This window comes from Amaranthus tricolor, chromosome 12 (genome assembly GCF_026212465.1).
Source record: "Amaranthus tricolor cultivar Red isolate AtriRed21 chromosome 12, ASM2621246v1, whole genome shotgun sequence".
Lineage (NCBI taxonomy): Eukaryota > Viridiplantae > Streptophyta > Magnoliopsida > Caryophyllales > Amaranthaceae > Amaranthus > Amaranthus tricolor.
The window spans coordinates 12774684-12791687 of record NC_080058.1 but is presented as its reverse complement, the minus strand read 5'-3'; the positions used below and the strand labels follow the sequence as shown (position 1 = coordinate 12791687).

The window sequence follows — 17004 nt, the reverse complement described above, 5'->3', positions numbered from 1 at the left end:
GAACTAATGTAAGACCGATGACAACCCAAGCTCGATTGACACGCGACTCGAATTTCAACCGATAACATACCGGTTTGAACCCGATAATGCGAACAACCGGTGTTAAACCGACCCGTAACCAACCGATCTGACCCGAGTATGACCCGTTGTTGTATACAACCGAAAATTTACCGATTCGAAAACCAACTGAGCCGAATTACACCCGTCCGAAACAGACCCGATGACTCGAATGAACACCTCTATTTGTGCCCAAACTAAATGGGACAACTAAATTGAATTGGAAAGTATAATTCAAATCACCCAACTCCCTTCCTCATTGTCACCACTGGCACCGCCCCTCTCCCCCTACCCGACCAGCATCCGCACCATAACCGACGCTGACCGCGTTCTCTTCTGTCACTTGAACCCATATTTCAGAACGACTTTTACCTTCTTTTCTCTACTCATAGTTTCATCCACCATTAACTTTATCAATTTTCTGCCATCGAAAGGCTTAAGGATGAGAGGAGATGGTGATATGTTGTTTGTAGTTTTGATGAACCTACAATCACATGAGGGGTGTTGGATTTATGCAGCGCGTGACTAGGAATTTTTGAAAGAGGGGTTACTTACGGGCTGAGGAAAGGGGAATGGGGTGTTCACTTTGGCTTGGGGGAGGAGATTGTGTGTCAATTAGGGCAAACGAGGTTGGTCGGATAGGGAGGGAGGGACGCTTGCTGATATTGGCAAGGAAAGAAGGTGGTGACAACAAGGGAGGGGTGGCAGTCGGAGAGTGGTTGAATTTTTATTTTTATGTTTTTTTAACTTTTTTCAATTAACATTTTTATTTTTATGATTTTATTAAATTTATTTTTGTTTCAAAAATTACTAGGGCAGGGAGGAGGGGCTAGCAGTTGCAGAGGGGTTTGAGTGGTTTAAGGTTTTTTTTTTTTTTTCACTTTTTTCAATTAACATTTCTATTTTTCTAGTCTTATTCAAATTTAGCTTTTTTAGTTGCAAACATTACATGTTACAGCAGATTACCGGTCACACAGATATGCTATAGGCAAATGTTCATCAAAATTTAGATGATTCATGATTAATCAATAGTTAAGATTATTATAAAAAAATCAAGTAAAAATTGGATTAGTTTGAGTAATTATTTCAAGAGAAAATGAGGCGAAAGGGAGGAAGTACCCAAGAAACGAAAACATACTCCAAAAGTAAAAAGCAAGAAAATTAGACACCAGCATGCAAAAGGAACTTAAAGGAACAAGAGTGAAAAAAATAGATGTCTTAAACTAAAACTACATCGAGTCGACATTGCAGTGTTATTCTTGAAGATTGTGGAACAACTAGGTTCCTACTAGAGTTTATATTACATTCATCGTGAAGTTGTGCATACAGCACGAGGAAGAACCCTCTACAAAACCTACCCATCCTACAAGTCGCTCTTCTTCAAGTCCTCGTTTTCCTTGGTCAGATGATCAACTTTTGTCTGAAGAATGTTAATCATGGTTCTCGCGCTCATCACTTCAATCTTCAAAGACTCTTTCTCAATCGAAGTTCTATAGATTTCATTACGCAGGTCTTCAAAGAGTTTCAAATAGCTCGGAGGGACATTAATATCGATGGCATTGGCCAAAGGAGGGGAGGGACACTCTTTTGGTTCTACAGACTCCAACAATGGGAAATCTAAAAGCCGACACGAGAATTTCGTGTTCCCTGTAGATGATGAGCAGGGTCCCTGTGTTAATGTGGTCGAGATCTCTGAAACATTAGAGTGACATGTGTCTGCTTCATTCGGCTTAAAACGTTTATTTAGACCCAGAGACAGTGCTTCTGGATCAACTGCACAACCTTCTGCCCTTTCTATCTTGCAAAGAGGCGGAATATTTTGAACCTCAGTTGAAAGCCCACAGCTTGTAACCGCTGCAGATTCATTATTCATTGAATGTGTAGATTCCTGGAACAGTTGAAGAGAAGGTTCAACGACAATGATAAAATATATACCGAAACTTTAAGCAATCCATATCAAGAAAACACTGCAAGTGGATACAAGTTTGTCAACGACTATCAACAGCATGCATACAAAATCCAAAACAACATTCTTCTCAAACAAACTGTATTACTTGCACCATCAACACAATAAACAAACTGTAGCCTCCCTTCCAAGTGAAATGGCCCTCAGATATTGAGGATGATTAAGTTGAAGGTGGATCTAAAGATCAAAGTGAATGATTTGATGAATGATTAAAATCCTTCTATTCTTGGCCCATGACTTCTTCCCCTTTACCAATTTGGTTCCACTATCTGCATTCTATCTTTACTTGAATCTCTTTTTGAACCAAATTATTTGTTCTTTCTCCTTTTGATACCCACAAAACATGTGTATGACATCATATTGACATTAGCTTCACTAGTTTCTGTTGCTACACCCCCAGTGCAATGTGAACCAGCGTGCTGGATCATCTCTCCCAACGAAGGACCGGTGAAAACACATACAGGAAAATAAAGCTTTAATGGAAGGACGGTTTCAGAAATGACAAGTTTCATAAGTTCTCTCATCACTTAAAACTTATTAACCGAATATATTCATCTTAAGCTGTGTTAAAAGACTCACAAGACCATAGAAAAACATTTCTCATTCCACTGCTTTTTAAGTGGTAGTTATAAGGATATACTTGACAGACCAATTCACGCAGCAAAATAAATGTCTGTGGGTTATGTACAGGGCCACTACCCACTAGTGTTCTACTTCCAAAAACCGTTTATTGAACTGATTAATACAACACAAGTGATGTACAACCATGAGAATACCATCAACGGAAGCCCACCATTTGCCACAGTATGTTTACACCAAACTCATGGTACTTTTTCTCTTGCCATGCATATTGGACAGACTAAAATGCATAAAACAAACAAGGAAGATGGTATTGATTTATGGGAATAATAAAACACTGGCTCTTGATAGTCAAAAGATAAAATGTTTCTCCACCAAAGTTACCTATTCCACAACATTATCTACATGCCAAGAAAATAACAAAAGATACTGAATTTGAAGGCAGTCAACCAACTTCAGGACAAGAAGTTAAAAGTTAACAATATGAGAGAGTTAATCTATTAGCCCATCCACACTGCCACTACCATTGACCAGTTCCCAACCAGTGACTTAATCCCTAAGATAAATTCATCATTTCTATGTGACAATGTATGGCAATAGAAACTGTAGCTTTACCAACCACCTGAAAAAGAATGGCAGATGAGAATGAGGGGAGACTGTTCAAATCAGCAGTGGGAGAACGCAACATTCTTCATTTATATCATAAATGTACTCTCAGAAAGCACAACAAAAACAAAAAAGCAAGTCTGAGATCACCAAAACGTTAATCACTGAAATAGTAGTCAAATTGAACAGCCAAGTTCCATCATGAAGAGTAGTTTGTGTAATTACTAAGGACCGGTAAGTGTAAGATAATGATGGCAAGCCAACTGTCCACTAAGGATTTAATCTGTTTGAATTTGTTACGAATATATCCTAATGCATAAGAAAGTATATGATTGACAAGATCTGAATATATCAGTATATCATCATGTACTCAAGATAAATGATGAGCAAAATGTAGAAAGATGAGGGGATCAAAACAACACTCTCAATATGCTTTCAAGTGGATCGCCATGTACAAGAAAACAAGAATGAATTCAGTGAGCGATGTTTTAGCTTTGTGATTAAAACTACAAAGTTTGTTCACAGTTGCGTTAGATAAACACATCGTACTTGTAAATACCAAAGAAGATATTCCTAATTGACCCTTGATTGAAAACATCGCGTGCAACTTCACATAAATAAGAAAGAAGTATACAGATTAACTATTAATATGGTAATTAGTTATCAAATGGAACTTCATTTCATTACCCTAAAGCCACTCAATGGCTCCCACCTAGGGTGGGATTTAGGGGGGCGGGTGACACAACCTGACCCTTGTTGGTGATAACACTAATGAGGTTGATTACGATCGACTCTTGGTAGCAAACATCATGCGCAACATCACATATAAGAAATGCACAAGACTTAATGAGTCATTTTACTATAGTCTATTATAAATTGAAACCAAAGAGCTATAAATCTTTGGTCCCATCGAGATGATCGAAATAAGGTTTCAAATGCAAGAAGAAGCAAATTATGGGATGAAAGAAAATAAAAATAAGGAATGTATCAAAAAACAAAATTTGTTAAAAAAACCACGTTAGGCAACAAAATGCATATTTATAACTTCTAGAGGAAACCGTTCTTTCTTTCATGCAGGGTGGGGTATAAGTGGGGAGGAGAAAGCGTGATTGCAACAACATAATGATTACAAGGAGTATCTATCAAGAATTGATGGAAAACTCATATGATAAGAATCCAACTAAGTGAACCCACCTCCACACGTGCATCATCATTACATAGTGCCTCATCATCACCCTCTTCTCCTGGGACAAGAGTAGACGAATCCTTCTCCCATTCCTCCTCCACAAAGGGTCCATATTGCTCCCCGGGTTTGAATCCGGGACCACTTTTCTTCAAAATTTTACATAATAAATATGCATCCTGTCCATCAGAAATCAAGCAATTAATAGTAGATGAACATTTATGGTCCTAAGCAATGGGAAAGGTAAACATCAATTTTCTCCTTATAGTTGTTCCGTACATTTAAACTACAACAATATCAATGTCTTATCACCCCTCCCGATGTGATAATTCATCGCAATTTTTATGATTTCAAGGTTTTGTCTAATAGTGATTACTATATTCCAACACAAAAGAAAAACCAAATCATTTTCCGTTTATAAAGTCCTTTAATACATTAAAACAACAGTTACATCAATGCTTGAACACAATTTTTATGTTTTCACGGTTTTGTCTAATAGTGATTACTATATTCCAACATAAAAGAAAAACCAAATCATTTTCCTTACTCAAAGTCCTTTAATACATTAAAACAACAGTTACATCAATGCTTGAACAAATTGCAGTGGACAAGGGTGAGATGGACACTATTGTCCAAAAACAAGGCCGCATCACCGTATCGCTATCGTATTGTAGAGGTTATTGAGTTTATCGCAACCAAAAATATAGGTCCTATTAATCATAAAATCATTCGTATTGGCCGCGAAATTTGTTTTGTGACCGTGACTGCAACTGTATTTTGCACTATGATAGACACCACATAATAAAACATTTTCTTTAAAGCTAAGACAATTTGCCTGGGATTTCATATTACAAATACATAGATAGACAATACAAGTTGATGCATTTATTTGATCTTTGATGCATTTGTTTGATCTTACATTTTGATGCTTTTGTTTGATCTTACATTTTGATGCTTTTGTTTGATCTTATAAAAATCTTTATATCAAGCTAATTGGAACAAAAATTAGATCATTATGTTAAATAAGCCAAATGAATTTTGAGCTTGCTGTTCCAAAAAACGTTATCGCGAAACTTGTGATTTAAAATCCTTGAGAACCGGTCATTATAAGATGTTATTCTATCTTATCACGCATTATAATATTTTTAAATGTATGTTAGGTTGTAAGAGATCTATTATAAGATTTTAATTCAATATATGTTCAACAAATACTAGAAATACTATGATAAAATGAATATTTTTCAAGTTAATAATTTAAATAGAGATGTCTACAAAACGAATCATAACACTAAAAGATGCCACGTGCGCAACATCGCTATCATTACCATAATCACAACATAGTGCAAAAATACGATAAAAATCATGGTTATACGGTAATGGACGTGATGCAGTTATTGAGCTAAATTAAACAAAACAACACAAGGTAAGAGATGAGGAAGTAGGGTTGAGGTGGGCTTGTGACAACCAGAGTAAGATAATGTCACATCTTATGTCATGAGCTAAATTAAAATTAATGCGAGAGCGTCCCCTACGCAATGACATGTTACACTTCAAGACACACATACTCGGGTGTAATGCCAAGCATGCAAGCGTATTTAGGTTTTCAAACAATTATCATATAAGGATTTTACACTTCACCTTTTCGACCCAGGTACAGTGTAATTAATAATTATGCAATTTTTACTTGGTTAAGCTCAAAAGTTGGCACATCTCTCAAATTTGGTGTCAATGAGAATAGATTGGTAGGTTATGGAGTAAAGAAACCAAAAAAGGATTCGATCTAAGTTAAGACTCACATCTTGCAATGTTGAAACTATTTAAAGAAGTAACTATGGCTTATTTGGTTGTTAGTAATAATTGCTTGGAATCATAATGTAAAACTAGTGTAATTCTAGCAGAGAAATCACATAGCAAGTTTAATGATCATGTTTGTCCTACTTCAATCACCTCTTCTTCTTCACAAAATTCATTTTAATGCACTATCATTTGGAGATGTGGCATTAGGTGGCAACGAAAAAATTGTAAAAAAAAGGTTTTTATGATTAAAGTTTCAACACCATGGGAATGCATAGTACATTTTAGAAACTTTACACTACAAATCATTCTCATTACCATTAGAGTAGATAGATGTAACAAAGAACATATGATTTACATTCTTTGCATACAAAAGACGTAGTGGGTTACATATAGGGTATTAGATTCATAAGAAGGAGAAAATATGCTAACTATAATATTCTAGACAAGATATGTGAAATGGAGTTTCTATTATGATGTATGAGCATTAAATCAATGATGAAGTTGTGATGAGAATAATAAATTTTAGAATTCTTAGGGTGGAACTTGTGTATGCAAGAGAAATAATAGATGTCAACAATGCATAATCATCAAGCGAAAGTACAGAAAATACTCAAAACAAAAATTTTGGGAGGGAGTTAGATGTATCCAATAAGAGAGGGTTTTATGTTTGTAGTGATCTAAATATTGCATGAAAAATGAGAAGGAACAATATATTTAAGATTTTGCACAAGCATATTATTTATTAGTAAATAAAATGTAGTACAAAAAGCATGAAAATCAATTAGTGACTTGCAAAATTGGAGAAAATGACATCCAAAATTATTACTTCTTGACTAAGAAAAATGATAGTAGAAACTACCTAAACATAAGGACATACTAGAGTATGCATAGTCATCGATCATAAAATAGTCCTCAGGTTTGTAATTTGTATGAAATTAAGGCCGCATAAAAATGAAATCCAAGGACAAGATGAAATCAAATGGTGACATCAAAAGAAGGGGATACTAAAACTTTTTCGAGTCATTGGATAAGTTGATTGGAAAAGTGAGTGACATGTAAATTCAACTTGAACGAAGATAAGATTATTCTTGAAGTTTAAAAAGAGATTTGCACATGATTTATATTAATTTAGCGAAGACGTATGAATTGAATACTCATAATGGGAATAGAAAATTGGATTTTAAAACCTCGCGAGGACATGCTCTTTTCCTTCTCAACAAATTATAACAAGGAATAAAAGATATGGTGGAAGTGCATAGATTCTAGATTGCTTAACCCTTAAATTAGACGGTTCAAGTTGAGTTGTCGTGAACCATCTATCATCAAAAAGTTCAAGTTATTTTTATAGCTATATCAAAAAAGTGCACGATATGAACTTTAATAGACTAAAAAATTGCCACCAGTAACGATACAATAAGGGTTCCATTAAGGTGAAGAAGCAAGCATATGTGCCGAAGCCTTAATCCATTTGCACTTGCAGATACAGGCTTCACAAAATACATGAAAACAATAAGAAATCAAAGTGTAACATAAATGCAATAAGCAATCCAAAAATCTTACCAACACAACACCAGTTTTGGCAAGCTCCTCGTCCGTTAATCTATATTCATGCATGACCCAATTAGTTCGCTTCCCACATGGAGCTCGTCCACTGTAAAAGACAAGAGTCTTCTTCATACCAATTGTACGGAAGTTGTGTACAATCGGTCGATCATTTCCCGTGGCTTTCCAGTAACCTTTGCCAGTTGCTCGATTCACTCTTGAACCATTAACATACTTTCTATCTTGTACACCAAAAAAATACCACTCATTGTCTCGGCTCTTCAGCTTTGACAAAGCTGTAATTACAATTAGAAGTCAAAAAAAGATCAAAACAGATGTATAAAAAGTGAAATTATACCTTCTCAGCAAGTACAACCCTGAACAAATATACGAACACAACTCCTTGACACTAGAAAGCATTTGAAGGAAGCAAGCCTTCAAATGCAAATCAGAAAAGTTAAGGATACTGAATAACTTCTTCAAATGGAAGCATCCCCTACAAAACCCATTCCAACGAACAAATTCAAGACACAAAATTCCACTTAGAAATCGGAGCCCGGTGAAATTATAACATCAAGAAACAAATTTATCTGATCAACCTTCACTATTTATTTCACTCATTCAAGAGCAAGATCACAGCAAGACCACAACTTGTCAAATAAAAAAACAACAAAATAATTCTAAAAAAACCCCCCATTCTCAATCTTTCCATCTCATTTGTCAATTACAGTCCACCTTTCAGTTTAATTCAACAAAAAGTAGTAAAAACTTGTATGTAATAACCTTGAATTGCAAAATTTAAAAAACTCCACTCTCACCCAAAGGTTAGTATAATTTTCCATCACATTTCTCATTTACAGCCCTCCATTCAATTCTATCAACAAAGATTTAAAGCCCTGCAAGAAAATCACCTTAAAATTTTACAGACTGCAACAAACCCAAAATCCCAAACTATTCTATGAATGAATTACATAGATGTAAAATTAACAAAAACATCAATCAAAGTAAGCTCGGCACCTTCATATTCTGGAATTTCCTTTAGATTCCAAAAACCCACAACCTCAAACTTAGCGATGAATGAATTACACTCAAAGCTCAGCATAAGTGTTGATCGATATGATGATTATGTTGTCTATTATAATCTATTCTTAAAATCATTTTCTTATAGTTCAAAAAAAGAGAAAAGAAAAGAACACCTGGTAAGTCCCAAGGCTCAGACTTATAAATATCAGTCTCAGAAATAGCATCAAAACGGATAGATTTGCCACAGATTTTGCGTTTAAGATAATAACCCACAAGCTCCTGATCAGTAGGGTGGAATCTAAAGCCAGGAGCAAGAGAAGTAGCCGTAGCTGGAGTGGGAGGAGGCGGAAGTGGCGGAGGCGGAGGCGGAGGTTCTGTACCCATCGACGACGGGGTTGTATCGAAAAGTGAAAGGAGCAAAATTTTGGCAGATTTAGGAAGAAAAAGGGGAAATGGGTATGATTAATTGAGAATTGAAAATGAAAAAGAAGGAAAGATGAAGAAGGTGGAGTGAAGAAGAAGAAAGTGAGTGGGTGGGATTGAGTAAGGGTCAAGAAAAGGTGAAAGAGGCGTGGCATTCAAGTAAAGTCTTCCATCAATGTAATCCACTTCTACTTCTTCTGCATTCTGCTGCTACCAAATACCGATGCATTCATCATCACCATCTTCATTTTCATCATCATTCTTAACGGATGGATTTTCCTTATTCTCCCTTTTTGCTAATTCACTAAACAAACCTCTTTTGGCGTTTTCCTTATCTTCCTCTTTTTTTCGTTTTTTTATTTTTAGGAAAATTCTACATGCTACCATTGAACTTTTATGAAATATCAGTGTAGTGGTAGCACTTTTATAAGATTTTTCTACTTGGTAGCATCCAATTTATACTTTATTTAATTATCGTAATATTTTTCATTAATTTCTTATTAATTTCCGTTTAATTCATTATTTTGACGTCTCTACCTTATTAAGTGTTGATTGTTGTCTTTATATTTTGCCATAAACATGTAAGAGCGTTGATGAATAAAACGGTGAATTAAACGTCAAAATGGTAAATTAACCATTTGAGAGCATAAAAATAGTTTAGGGCAAATTATAAAGACAATAACCAACACTTAGTAAGGGTAGAAACGTCAAAATGGTGAATTAAACGGAAATTGACAAGAATATAACGAAAAATGCTACGGCAGTTAGATTAGGCATAAACTGGATGTTACCATGTGAAAAAATCTTATAAAAGTGCTACTATTAGCGTTTTATGAAAGTTTGATGCTAACACGTGAAATTTCTCTTATTTTTACTTATACTTATCCAAGTTGTTAGAGTCAAAAACTCAATGCTCCCTATTATTTGACTTGATGGGTTAGTAGTCTTTACTAGGGGTGTTCAAAAATATCCGATTTGAAAAATATAACCCAAAATATCAATTATTCGGTTTTAAAAATTGGATGATTTACCCGGTTTAAAAAATTCGGATAATCCAAATCAGGTACCCGATTTAAATATCGGGTAATCGGTCGGATACTGATCGCATTTTAGGGAAATCCGAATACCCGGTATCTGGTTTGTAATTTTTTATTTTTTTTTAAATGATTTGGAAATCCCTAAACCTAGCGGCTATTCCATTTCTTCTAAATTCCAACATCATTCAAAGGTTGAAATGTGCTGTCAGTGATTCCATTTCTTCCAACTCACTCTTCAAGGTTGAGCTTCAAGTTACGATCTTCATCCCCAAGTGTCTAACGCGGCCTATTAAGTCTTCCACTCGAGAGAATTAGTTGAATATGTGAGCAAATGAGCATTCTTCACTCTATCTATGTGACACCGTAAATTTAAAGCATCGTTATTTATAGTCTACAAGCGCTAGAATCTAGGTATTATAGAAGATACCATAAGACCTTAGTTAGGGGCCTTTACCATCACAAACCCCTTTATGCTAATGACATGACAATCTACACCGTAGACACTCTTCTAAGTTTTCATTTTTGTTCTAATATAATACATAATCATTCAAACACGCATGAATTTTCTAGTACTCTAAGCCAAAAGGAACTTGAGTTTTTTGGCATAATATGTCGATTTTGGACGTTCGTATCCATCTGGAAACATCTCACCTAAAGCTTTCAATAACATTGCGAAACTAGAGTCACTCTAATTGAACTTTGACTTAATGTTGAAAATTGCCAACATAGTTGTTAGTTTGGTGAATTTTGTACATTCAATGCATAATGGCTTTTGAGAAGCCTATGTCAACAAATTGAAAGCACAAGGATGTTTTCCTAACTCATCCTTGACCCTTTCCATCATCTCATCAACACGATCTATGTCCTTATTGGCGTTGTTTTCATCTATCTCATACCCATTATCATTCTCCACCATATGAGCAAAACATTCTTCTTCGTGCAAAACCTCTATCTTCCCTTCGTAAACTCCCTCTTCACAATGCCAATATTGAGGCCTAAACCCACGTCGAAGTATGTATTCCTTAAGGATACACTATTTAACTTTGATGTATTGCCACACTTGACACATTGGCATTAAAAATCAACTCCCCTCGTCCTAACTTGATGTTCGACAACAATACTACAGGATTTGGATGCCACATCCACAGATTCTGACGATTCAATGCTTCCATACATCTAAAAACGAACTTTTGCCAACCTAAGTGAGATTAAGACAAAAAGTTGTGTATTAAATTTTTTTTACATTGAATAAACTTAATACATTCACCAACTAAGTAATAAAATATTAGACATCCAAAAAAATAACTTACGTTTCCACCAACGTAATTAACGGTTGTATTCTTTGTTCAAATTTTGTATATTCTAATAACACAACATTTATACACCAAAAGAGGCCATTTTTTACAAACTAAAACATAAACTAAAATAATTAACAAACTCATAACATATACTTGAAAATACATAAAACACAAAAGTAGCAACTATAGATATAATTAAAATCACATTTGAATTTAAATAAACAAAAAAAACATTCATTAACCCTTAAACCTTATCAAATAAAAATTAGTAGTTACAAACTTACAATAATTAAATATCGAAACAAAACTTGGTATGATTGGGTATATAAATGACAATGTTGTGCACTAAAAGTGAATAAAAGTTACAATATGACCTACAATGGAGTAAAAAAGACAAAATTAGTACACAATTATTTTTTCAAAAATAAAACACAAAAATCGCAATGTCATTTTATAAGGGAAAGAAGGAGGGAGAAAAAATGCAGATAATGAAAGTTTGATAGATGAGAAATTAAAATGGAAAATTATCTTAAAATAGTTGAAAGTTTGAAAAACCTTGAACGAGTTGATGAAGAACTCAATATGTAGTAATAGTAGTTGTAGCCGAATATGAAAAAAGCTTGAATGGATTAATGATAAACTTGAATATAAGTTATTTTTTTTTCTAAATTCTCCTCTTATTTTACATTCACTTTTATGCTTCAAAATAGTTTGAATCAGATCAGATATCTTGTGGAAAGTGAATATTTTTTCACTGTTGATTACAGATAAATACACTACAAATCATGTACAAGACTAATTTTACTTCCATTCTATGTATGAGAATAGCCTCTTAGCTTTTGATCACTGTAAAGAACAAAACGTTGATGTTTTTTTGCAATAAATTGCTTGTAAATCGAATGCAAGATTACAGGCATGTGTAACTTTCCTTGAGTGATATATTCCCCACAACGGTGCTTGAGATGATTAGTTAGAATTCACAAAAAGATGCAAACAATATCTTTTAATCTAGTGTAAATAATCCTTAAGCATGCCCATGATTTATACATATTATTATGCACTTATCCCCTTAATTTGTGCCCCATAACTGATCAAATATCAGTTAAAATGAAATAAACTGAAAAAGATCATAAGCTAGAGCAAAGTGCTCGAACAAGTGCCCATGTGCTCAAATGAGTACCTTATATGCTCGAACGAGTGCAACTCTTCAAAGCATGCTAGTGGTTTGTTTTGTTTTTGCTTTGTAATTTTCAAGCACTTGCACACAATCAACCGAAATTCACAAAAAGATGCAAACAATTTTTTTAATCTAGTGTATATAATCCTAAAGCATGCCCCCGATCTATACAAATTATCATGCATTTATCCCCTTAATTTGTGCCCCATAAGTAATCAAGTATCGGCTAAAGTGAAATAACATTGAACAAGATCATAAGCTAGAGCAAAGTGCTCGAACATGTGCCCCTATGCTCAAATAAGCAACTTATATGCTTGAATGAGTGCAACTCTTCAAAGCTTGCTAGTGGTTTGTTTCGCTTTTGCTTTGTACTTTCAAGCACTTGAATACTTAGCTGAAATATTTTTTTTGTCTCACTACGTAAATAGTATAAGAGATATCCTAATATGCTCAAAATATTCCAACACCTTCAACACTAATTTATTTAGCCTATCACATTTTATTCTTTTGGTAGTTAAGGAGATTTTTTATACATGATATAAAAAATTTCAAAAAGATGTAGTTTCAGAGCGAAAAAGTAAAGAGAGTAGTTACTCAATGAAAAATGCAACAACAAATATAATGAGTTATTTGCAAGGTAAATCTAATTTGTCGGACAATATTTGGTGATATTAGTTAACTTAATGCAACAAATAATTTGAACTTGGACGATTTCTTTGTTAATTGAGGGTTATAAGTTTAAACTAAAAATCTTGCTTAGCATAATTTTACCGTTGGTTGATTATTTTAAAATAATCTCACATTTTAATTAACTATAAATAATTTTAAATTTAAGAGGTATTTATCTATAATGCATTACCTATAAACAAGAATAATTTACCAAAAACAAAAGCAAAAATTAAAATTAATTTTCAAAAAATATATATATCAGCCTTGTCATCCCATGCCCCCACCTTTTCGGACAATATTTGATGTCAGTGATAAATGCAATTAATAACTATGTGAAGGGAGCTGCTAATATTGACTTACTATTAGATAGTATAAATGATAGTTGGTCTTCCTTTGTTGATTTTAAATATTGTTTACTTTGTAGAGTTGATAATACATTAATACTATAGCCCATATGATAGTAAAATGGGATATTGATAATTATTTGGAAAAAAAAAATTATATGGAACATTTGTCCCTTGATCTTCAAGCCTTAGTGGATTTTGATTTATGAAAAATAGAAAAAAAAATAAGATAATTATCAAAAAATTCTCAAAATAAACTTTGAAAAATTTTAATTCCCAAATAAGTGTCTACATCTAAAGCTGAGGTTATATATGTTCACTGTTACTAATAATGAATAAAGAAACTGATAAAAAAGTCTAAATTCTTTGTTTGATATTACTAACAGCGAACAAAAGAGAAATAATGTCATAATGTTAGAAGGTACAAAATAAATTTAAAACAAAGTTTGTTTGCTGTTACTAACAACAAACAAACATGTTTTTCATTTTTTTGTCCCATCTAACACTATGACATTGTCACTCTTTTGTTCGCTGTTGGTAATAGCAAACAAAGAATTTTGACTTTTTTTCCCAGTTTCTTTGTTCGCTGTTAGTAATAGAGAATAAAGAATTTTGACTTTTTTTTACTAGTTTTTTTGTTCGCTATTGGTAACAATAAACATACATGACAATGAGCTTATTCTTTTCATTTTTTCCTGATTTATCTTAATTCATGCCCTATATTCCATTAAAAAAATAAAAAATAATAAAATAATAAAAATAAAATCTAACTTAGAACAAATGTGAGTATTACCCCACATTTTTTCTTTATCCTTTTTTCTTTCTTTTTGAATTTAATTTACTTTTAAATAAAAATAATCTGTTGTACCAAGTCAAATTTGTGTAAGTGATGTTCTGACGATAACAGTTCTAAAGTTCATGTTATTAGGTTAATCGAAAATTTAGATCATTCTAGAAAATCTTATGAAATATAAGGCTATTCTAGGTAAATTTTCTTTAATATTATAACTAAATAAATTATAGGAATTAATGTGGATTTTACAACCGATATCATTTTCTGTTTTCTGTTTTTATTTGTTTTAAATTTTCAAAAACCAAAAAAGTTAATTTTAGTTTTTTGCTTCCAATTCTCTTAAAATTGTTTTCAGGTTTTTAGAACTCTAATTGTCATCTAACATTAACCTAATTAATCTAAGAAAATTTGAAAAGAATAAGCAAATTAATATAAAAAATTCAAAAATTAAGCAACTTTTAATCTTAATTCCCAAAATAAGCACTTTTGAACAATTATGAGGCTAATTGCTATTTTTCGGCCTCTCTCCTGAGAGACCGTCTTTTCTAAAGATGGTTCTCAAAAGCCCAGAAAAAAAATGACGCGCGCATGTAAGTGTTATGTAAAAAGTCACATAATATATATTTGGAAATATAACAACATTTATTTGGGATTATAACATAATATATTTGAAGCTATAACAATATATATATATATATATATATATATATATATATATATATATATATATAACATAATATATATGAGGCTATAACAACATATATTTGTGGTTATGACATATTATATTTGGGTTTATAACATAATATATAGTTGGATATATAATGGTCTGTGTTTGAGGGTATAGTATTTTTATAACATTAAATATATTATGTTATAACCCCAAATGTATGTTGTTATAACTACATATATATTATATTATTACTTCAAATATACATTTTTACAACTCTAGATGTATTATGTTATAATCCCAAATATATTATGTTATAACCACAAATATATGTTATATCATGTTATAACCTCAAATATATATATATATATATATATATATATATATATATATATATATATATATATATATATATATATATATATATATATATATATATATATATATATATATATAAATATTGTCAAATATATTATGTTATAATTCAAAATAAATTATGTTATAAACCCCAAATATATGCTGGTATAACACTAAATATATTATGTTACAACCCCAAATAAATGTTGTTATAACCCCAATATATTATGTGACTTTTCACATAACACTTACACGCGCACGTCAGTTTTTTTTTTATAAATTAACATAATGGGCTGGGCTTTTGAGAACCGTCTTTACAAAAGACGATCTCAAGTAAGAATTGTTGATTTTCTTATTCCAATTTTAATTGCTATTTCTTGGGCCATGTCAACTTTAGAAGACTAATTTTTAGGCTCTTAATTATTAAAAGGCTACGTTTATCAACTTTCTATAATTGAATAATAAAATCACCCCTTAATCCCATGATAATCAACTTTCCCAAATTTTTAGGAAATAAAATAGCAAAGTTAATTTTAGGTTTTTAATTAAAATATTTATATAATTCAATAAGATCACCCTTAATTCCATGATTATCAACTTTCTCAAATTTTTAGAAAATAAAGTTCTAATAATTAAAAGCCTAAAAATTAGCCTTGTAAAATTGACATGGCCCAAGAAAATAGCAATCAAAATTAAAACAAGAAAAAAGAAATTAGCCTCATAATTGTTCGCTGTTGATAACAACGAAAAAAGAAGTTTGATAAAAAATGGTCAAAATCTTTGTTCGCTATTACTAACAGCGAACAAAGACCTTGACTTTTTTTACCAAGCCTCTTTGTTTGCTGTTACTAATAGCGAGCAATCCCAAACATGTGCTCTGGACAAAAAGTGCTTATTTTGGAACCTAAATTTATAAGTTGTTTATTTTTTAAATTTTTTATATTAATTTGCTTATTATTTTCAAATTTTCTTAATCTAAAAACATTACATTTTAACTTGATTTTTAATGTTATTCCAATTTATGCAAGACTAATAATTTCTATTTTTTTTTAAAGTGATATTGTTTCTTATTAACGTTAGGTGTCTAGTAGAGATTGATGAAAATGCTACGATATTCAGACAATATTATTACCTTCATTAATGGTAGACAACAACAATAATAATGCAATAGTCGTAGTTCTAAAAGATTGAAATCAGCTATATGAACTAAGATACCAGTTCCAATTTGTCAATATGATCAGGGTCTGGGGAGGGAGGAAAGGAAGACGGAAACTTATACCCATAAAGAAGAGTGCGGTCAAAGAGTCCCTCGGCTCAAGATAAATCTTCAAAGGGAGTGAAAGCCTGCAGCTACCCGGAAGCCTACAACTTACAAACACACGATGACCATAATAATAATTAAAACATAAAAATAAGGCGGAAAGACAAAAACGAGTAAATGAGCGATATGTAAAAGGCGAGAACAAAAAAACTACGACAGGTAATT

The 17004-nt window shown here is 32.4% G+C and overlaps 1 protein-coding gene across 1 annotated transcript; it reads right to left on the bottom strand.

Moving 5' to 3' along the window:
• Positions 1-1231: 1231 nt before the first annotated feature.
• LOC130796715 (NAC domain containing protein 52-like) lies at positions 1232-9491 on the bottom strand. The gene is made up of 4 exons (XM_057659085.1): positions 8927-9491; positions 7749-8026; positions 4403-4570; positions 1232-1945 (listed from the first exon to the last, which is right to left on the bottom strand). Exons 1-4 carry the CDS (start codon positions 9135-9137, stop codon positions 1421-1423), a joined length of 1182 nt encoding a protein of 393 aa, XP_057515068.1. The 5' UTR covers positions 9138-9491; the 3' UTR covers positions 1232-1420.
• Positions 9492-17004: the final 7513 nt, after the last annotated feature.

Bases quoted from the DNA above. Each gene is read 5' to 3' on its own strand.
- LOC130796715 (XM_057659085.1), bottom strand. From the start codon at position 9,137: ATGGGTACAGAACCTCCGCCTCCGCCTCCGCCACTTCCGCCTCCTCCC. The intron at 4,571-7,748 runs GTAAGATTTTTG...TCTGATGGACAG, and splicing joins CCAAAACTGGTGTTGTGTTG to GATGCATATTTATTATGTAA. The intron at 1,946-4,402 runs GTGGGTTCACTT...CAACTGTTCCAG, and splicing joins ATGATGATGCACGTGTGGAG to GAATCTACACATTCAATGAA.